This window comes from Hyalella azteca, unplaced genomic scaffold (genome assembly GCF_000764305.2).
Source record: "Hyalella azteca isolate HAZT.00-mixed unplaced genomic scaffold, Hazt_2.0.2 contig3406, whole genome shotgun sequence".
Lineage (NCBI taxonomy): Eukaryota > Metazoa > Arthropoda > Malacostraca > Amphipoda > Hyalellidae > Hyalella > Hyalella azteca.
Window position 1 is genome coordinate 137,681 of NW_025933656.1, and position 7,993 is coordinate 145,673.

Here is a 7,993-nt window from a genome sequence, read left to right on the forward strand (position 1 = left end):
TCACTCCTTCAGACCTGATCCCTCAGCCCAACACAAGTCACTCCTTCAGACCTGATCCCTCAGCCCAACACTCCTTCAGACCTGATCCCTCAGCCCAACTCAAGTCACTCCTTCAGACTGGAACATCACTCATTATGAAGTTTAAATCAAATTCTCATACAAACCCATTCTAGTACAGCCACGCTCTCAATATTCAACACTTGTAACAAGGCTAAAGATAAACACTTGCTTGCCAGTGAAGCAAGGTTGCACAATGTTTTGTGATACTATGCTAGCTTCACCATTGCAAACAATGCATGATAAACCATTAACAATTCAACATTCAATCCATTCAGTTTACATTTATTCATTTTCTATTTTAAGCAAGAGCGCATACCGTAAAATGGGGTACCTTAGACCGGTGGGGTAACTTAAACCACTTTTCGTTTTTTTAACAAAAACCCCCACAACTCAAAAAAAACTATTTGACATAGAAAAATTTTGTCAATGGGCATTAAAGGCCTAATGCTGAGGCTACATAACACAATAGAAAGATTTGAAAAGTTTGCATATCTAATAGGTTAAAAAATTAAAAATGTGACCCACGAAAAAAAGCTATTATTTAAAGCCTGTCAGAGTACCCCCTCCAATTTTTTTATTTTTTGGTTAAATAACTCCAGGTTTTGATGCATTGTAGTAGAACTCTTCTAGTTACATATGCAAATGACAAATTTTAGGAAAGTGTCATAGTTTGCAAATGGGGGGCGCCGCCCCCAAATGGGGTAACTTAGACCACCTAATGTCAGCCCTGACGGGGTAACATAGACCGGCTTGGAAGTTAATATAAAATTACCATATATAACATATTTTATGTTTGACAGCCTATTTATGTTTTTTCTTTATGTTTCAGACTCTACAGAGTCTTATATATGGTAATTTTAACTTAATTTCCAAGCCAGTCAATATTACCCCATCAGGGCTGCCATTAGGTAGTCACATTTCCCTCATTATGGGGCGGCGCCCCCCATTTGCAAACTATGACACTTTCCTCAAGTTTGTCATTTGCATATGTAACTAGAAGAGTTCTACTACAATGCACCAAAACCTGGAGTTATTTGGAGTTATTTTACCAAAAAATATAATTGATTTTACAACCCGGTCTAAGTTACCCCAAGAGCTGGGGTAACAAAGACCATCATCACAAAGACATCACATAAAGACTATGAGAGGCAGGAGCCAGCAATTTATGGTGAGTGAAGCTAGAGTATAGACCTGTATTTTGCATGTTTCAATTCAAGTTTAATTTAGCTAGTAAACAAATGGCATCGTTTATAAAAAAGAAAGTGGTCTAAGTTACCCCATTTTACGGTATTCATGTTTCAAAATTAATAAACCACAACATTGTTCACAGCACTGCAAACCATTATGGTTTTAGGCTTCCAGCATTTATGTTGTCACAAATAGAAGCAAAATCTACATTTAGTTAAAAGAATACATTTTTCCTTAAACTATAATTCATGAAACTTGTTGATGTTACTTTTAGAATAAACTTCAGTTTTGTCACTCCAGTTTTGTAATATTGCTTTCTTGGCATCACTTATTCTAGAAGCTGAAAAGTGTGAATTGATTTAATTAGCATTCAAGCTTGCCTGCTATCACAACTAGGATTCAAGCTTCCTAATGAAAGGCTTTTTTCTCAAGTATATTTCAAGCAGATTACAAGTCAACACAACAAATATTTTCATATAAAAATGAAAATGTTTATGGAAGGGATGTTCTTCACCAAGAAATTTCAAAAATAAATCAAAGACTGATATAAAGACCATGAGATGAATAAATTGATCTATAAAATCCAATGCTTTAAAGCATTCAAATGAATCTGTCAGGTACAAACAAACTAAATATATTCCTGTCTCTTTAACTGGCACAAATATGTGAATGTAGGGGAGTTTTAGAACTCATCTCATTCCAATCTCAATATTTGCCTCAACAGTAACTAAATTGTTGATTACAGTTGAGTTCAGTCTATACCTTTGGGTATAGGCAGCTATTTGACTGGAGTAGATCTGAGTATTTCACTCAACAATAACTAAATCCTTTCTCCTCCTAACACCTTCGAGTATAGGCAGCTGTTTGACTGGCATAGAAAGGGCAACTTATGTCAAGGCGACAACTGAAGTGCATGTACCACAAGAGGCCAGGAAGTTGATGTTATCCTAACTATATTGTCCGGGTGAGTCATTGCTGACTGACTTTGAGCGTCGTCTCTATTGTGTTGAAACAATGCATGCTGATGATCCTGCAGTCAATAATTAATTAAATAATAATTAATTATTATTTATAAATTAATATATAATTATAATAATTTATAATTATTATATATACTGAAATAATTATTATATATACTGAAATATTATTATATATACTGAAATGCTCTAGGTGACAAGACCAGGAATATAATAGCTTTCCACCAGTTAATCATGCCTATAAAAGAAAACATGTTGATTTTATTGGTATGTTTTCAAATGAAATTTGAACATCAGATAAATTGCTTAAGCAAGATTGCATNAGGGATGGTAGCACAATAAATTTTGCTGTCCAAGTTTTATTGCACCAGATTTCATGATAATCTCTTCACAATGATAATAATACAGTGTCAGGATTATAATTATAATAATAAATGCTATTGATGCAATCATTGAAATTAACTAATCCAGTCATTCCTAGACTTTTCTAATACAAAGACCCTTTGGGTCTTTTGGTAGGCAGTACCCAACTTCTCACAACCTTCACAAGTTCACAGTTAAAGGTTTATGGAGAAATGCATTTTTTTCTCTATAAGTTTGTTTCATTGACAGTTAATGGTAACAAAAATAGCAATACAAATTATTAAAATTTAAAAATTGATTCAAGTTTTAGGTACCATATCAGAGAACAAAATAATGTGGGCACATAACAAGTAAATTTTCTGATTATACAAACAATTTTGTGCAAGTGTGGAAATGCACATTGCACAAGTCCTAACACTTTTTCCTTTTAGCGATACAAGCCATGACTAATCCTGACTGGAAAATTGGGCAGAAGCCAGAAGCCACTTGTAAATTGGAAAGAAATGCAGCCAAACACCCATGATTCCATGAATCTAGCAAATTTTACCAGTTTCTATGATATTTTTTTCAATTTCTCCAGTGATAACACAAAAAACTGTAATTTGACTCACAATTTTTCATCATTTGCAAAACTACCTAGGTACCTAATGCTAATGGTTTTTACTGTCAAAATTTTGCTCATTATTTAAGGTTTGTCCAGAATTTTGTACCATGTTGAATACTAAATCAAAATTATTTTCCAAATTTACAGTTAAACTTAAATTAATTTCAACATAAAATTAGGTAAGTGATTGTGAATTTGTGATAATTTTAAAAATCAAGTTAGGCCTATTCAAAGAAATAATGAAGAATAAAATACAAAATTATATTATAAAATTCTTGAATTTAATAAAATTATTAGCCAAACATTGTCTAAACTCCCAACAATAGCTAGGCACAGAAGCAGGCACGCTGCGAATGTAATTAGGTACTAACCTGGCTTCAGCGTTTTGTCCTTGTCCATGGACCCAGGTCTACGAAGCACGGGACGCCCAGCTGTCGCAGGAGGTTCATTTTTGCCCGGCGCCGTGATGGGAGTACGTGGTCCTAGTCGAGACTGTACTCCTGTCCCTCCATTAGTCGAGTTGTTGACCGAAACGGGAGGCCGTGCAAAATTTGTTACCGGACCGCCGACATTTTGTGGACGAACAAATCCCTGTCCTCCTTGGTTTTGAAACATCATCCCCATACGATTCATGTTATTTTGAGGGGACTGGAATCTATTCATGTTCCCCATTTGATTAGTGAAAAAGTTCGTATTTTGACGATTGAATCCGTTATGCATGTTTGTACGTCTACTTTCACAATCTAGAAACTAAAGAACTCACTGCGCACTCACTTCGCTACTAACGCTCTCGGCTGCGTCTGGACGAAGTAATTACAGGATTGCCAACTATAGTCGCACTCGCACAGGCTGGCAAAGACAGTCAATATATGATTTATTTCTTAGAATAATTTTTAAATAACCCAGTCCTTCTTTAATTACTAATATCGTGGGAAACTTTGACTATCGTTAAAAACTAAATGTATTTAATGCACCTATTGTGGCATTGATTTGTATATCTCTGCGCTTCTAATTTTCTATAAATTTATTTGTTTCCAGTTCATATAAAATATAACAGTTATGTAAATGGTAAAACTTTTTCAACCATTTTTTCTTAGAAATAAATTATAAGGACATTTTATATATAAATGTTTCATTCTTTCAGCATGAAGTTTTTATGTCCGTAACTAACTCGATCGACAATTACCCGATCGACAATTCTACGGACTCGCCAGCGGACTTGCCTGCGGACTCGCGCAACTGGGCCACTCATAATTCCTTAAATACTTAACGGATCTGTATGAATTTTGAAATATGAGTATTATTTATCGATACGCTGCCGCAGGAATTATTACAGATTTTTACATGAATTATTTTTCAATTAAAACCAATAAACGGATTTTTTAAGCAACTGGGCCACTCATAATTCCTTCAATACTTAACGGATCTGTGTGAATTTTGGAATGCGAGTATTAATTATTGATACGTTGCCGCAGGAAATATTACAGGTTTTTACATAAATTAGTTTTCAATTAAAATCTATAAACGTATTTTTTGATCAACCGAGACACTCATAATTCCTTAAATAGTAAACAGATTTGCTTGAATTTTGGAATGTGAATATTTATTATCGATACGCTGCCGCAGAATAATAAAGACATGATTTGACTTGAATGCAGCGAAGTTACACATACAGTGAAATAATCTCAACTGCAGACGTGATGTACTAGAATAGAAAAGAAGAATAGAAGTGTCGGCGCTGAAGAAATAGGCCCATGGCCTGTTGCTGATTCTTGAACTTTTCGTGACTTGATTCACAAGGGATCCGGCCTTTGGAACCCGATCTTTCCTTAGCTGACGATTGATTGAGATAGCTGCTGGACTTATTGCCTGGTCCGTAATTTTACTAAGAAGATTTTATGAACAGAAGGTCATTCCATGACAGATCACTGGAAGATCGACATTTATTATAATAAATACTTTACAGTATTTTATTATCACTTGCGTTTTAAATACTTGTATGCTTAAAGGCCCACACGTTATGATGACAAGAGAAGAGAAGTCATTGAGACAATACTCAGGAAAACTTAAAAATAACTATATGTGCACTCAAAAAAATGAATAAGTCATGCTGTCCAAATAGTGACACACTTTCTTACCTACAGCTCAAGCAGATTGAGAACGTAGCTAAAATACAACGTAAACCTTAAGCAAAAACCTCCACGATGACAAGAGCGCATCGCAATTTTAACAAAGTCTCACTTATTTAACTGAGTGTGGTTACGAAACGTAAAAATTGTATGAATAACTAATTAACAGAGGCATGGTTGAACTAAAAAGCAAGTAATAATTACTAATATTAGTTCACCCATGAACAGAGATACTCAACTGATTTGCCATTTCAGCGGTGTCAACAGATATTCAAAAGGAACGATCTTAAATTTAAGCATAGGTATGAGAGAGTATAGAAAGGAGCACCAATAAGAAAACTTGGTAGTGCAAGATTCATCAACTGAACCTATGCAAACAGGCAAAATTAACTTAACTCAAAATTCAAATAAATATAAATCAGTGATTCCCAAACTATTTCAGGCTGGCGCCCCTTTGCCTCCCCGTGAATCTCTAGCACCCCCCTCCCCCCGACAGACAGGTATAAAACCAAACGCCTCCTTCTTGATAATTTAGTATGCATCAATATTGAAAGAGAGAGGTTAAACAAAAATGTATATTTCACAAATAGAACCCCATTTAGTAAACCGATATATTTTTTACAGTTTTAACTGGTGCAGCACTCAGACGGCTCAGACAAATTTACGGCCGAACTGCTGGCTGGTCTCGCAGCCGGTCTCACGGCCAATCTCCAAAATTCAGTGACCCAGGAATATCTCCCAAACTAATGAACGCAGTTCAATAAAATTTAGAACACGTATTCATTAGGACCTAACGATGATGCTTAGCTCGTGAAAAAATTTTAAATTTCACCTTCATTCGGGAGTTATATGGCGAGTTATATGGCGAACGGGCAGAAATACGCAGTGTTCAAAGAGTTTCTTCCGAACTACTGAACAGATTCGAACGAAATTTTGCATATAAATTCCTAACTAACAAACGGTGTTTTTTAGCTCGTGAACATTTTTTTCGATTCGGAGTCATGTTCTGCACGTGCTGTGTACAAATCATCAAACAAACGTACGAACTTCTGACATCATCTTCGTGGACTACCGCCCCCCCTACTGCCCCTTCCTTCCTCACCGCCTCCCCCAGATCTTTCCACCGGCCACAAGAGGGCGAGATCGCCCACTTTGGGAACCACTGATATAAATGCCCTCGAATGAACAGGGTTGAGTATAGACGCATACCAATCGCGTATCGGATGGCAAACAAAGACGCGTGCATGACGACTTCTGGAGCTCTGAAAATCCATCATAGCTCTATCAATGATATCAAACATATTGTCATTATTTGTACTTCTATTGACACAATAACAAAAATTAATGCTGCATAAGTTGATTTCACTGGAAACTCATTTATTTGACCACGCTGCTATAAAATTGGTCAAGGAACCGTGAAGATCTATTTTCCATGCCTGGAAGAAATGCATTATTAAGCAGTATGACGCATATAAAAATACGTATCAAAATATTTTTCTACCATCAATGTCCTTCATCACGTGCATCAGATGAAAGCGATGCCTCATATGAATGAATGTATGATGATGGTAGTAGAGCTGGGGACCTTCTGTTCTGTGTGAGGGCACCCATGGTTGAACTATATTCAACCATGAGGTTTGGAGTGACCATGAGGTTTATTTTATTCAACCTACTAGTTCAACCATGAGGGCACCCAAGTTCAGGGGGGATTTCAGCAAGCACCTAATTAAGTAATTCCAATTGTAATCATAACTTCGGGGCCGCAAGCAACAAATTAAGTATTAATTAACCCTTAAATCAGCCCTGAACGAAATCAAATAAACTATTAAATCAGCCCATCCAATTTAACTCTTAAATCAGCTTTTTCAGTAAGCTTCTTTAAAAAATCAAATACGGATCGTTGCGAATTTCCGGGATGAAAAAATTTTTCTGCTTAGTTAAAAAAAAAACGTTTGTTCTTGAGAAACAATTTAACGCACACGCAGAATTAATCATTGCATTAGACAAGTCTAGAAGATTTTCCTTTTTTTGATCAAATTGATATGACTTCAAATAAAAAGTGAGTTACAAAGTATATATACCTACTGATTATCTGATATAGGAATGTTCAACCGACGATCGACGAGTGACGACTTCGTCACTTCGTAGGTAGCCTACTCTATCAGTCTATGAGTCTATGTACCTAGCCTAGCTATAAAATCAATTAGTGGCCTAATTGTTCCTGTGGGTATTATTGCAGATTAACTACATCAAAAAAAAAAGGGTGTTTTATTTTTAATTATATGTTTTTTGGGGTGTAGATTACGAATCTGAAATCCATTTTTGGCGGTCAGCATCGGAAAACCGATTTTTTGCGGACCCAAAAATCGCGCTAAAAATGCCTAAAATCTGCGAAATCGGCGAAAAATCGGACGAAAATGTTACCCGTTGCAGTGCAACGGGTAACATTTTCGTCTTCTTTGTCCATAAATCTGGAGATACATTGCCACATCGAGAGATCACAACCTAACGCCAACTCGCAGGTTGGGTTGGTTCGCCCAGGTTCCTTTTAGATCAAAATGCTATCTAAAAAAAGGAACTTGGCTGACTTAACCCAACCTAAGAGCTTTTTGTAAAATTTCGATGAACAATCCGACCCTTTATATAAAGGTGAGTGGGTAACGTAAGTTACG

The 7,993-nt window shown here is 36.0% G+C and overlaps 2 protein-coding genes across 2 annotated transcripts in view; one reads left to right on the forward strand and one right to left on the reverse strand.

Moving 5' to 3' along the window:
* The window catches only part of LOC108677498 (protein no-on-transient A-like), a 27,210-nt gene extending 23,209 nt beyond the window's left edge, over positions 1 to 4,001 (reverse strand). The window contains exon 1 of the mRNA XM_018165722.2: positions 3,564 to 4,001. Within this exon, the coding sequence (XP_018021211.1) occupies positions 3,564 to 3,912 (349 nt within the window). The 5' untranslated portion in view covers positions 3,913 to 4,001. The remainder of the gene's footprint in view (positions 1 to 3,563) is intronic.
* Positions 4,002 to 7,214: 3,213 nt separating this feature from the next.
* The window catches only part of LOC108677497 (nuclear speckle splicing regulatory protein 1), a 6,086-nt gene continuing 5,307 nt past the window's right edge, over positions 7,215 to 7,993 (forward strand). The window contains exon 1 of the mRNA XM_018165721.2: positions 7,215 to 7,380. Coding sequence (XP_018021210.1) covers positions 7,364 to 7,380 — 17 coding nt within the window. The 5' untranslated portion in view covers positions 7,215 to 7,363. The remainder of the gene's footprint in view (positions 7,381 to 7,993) is intronic.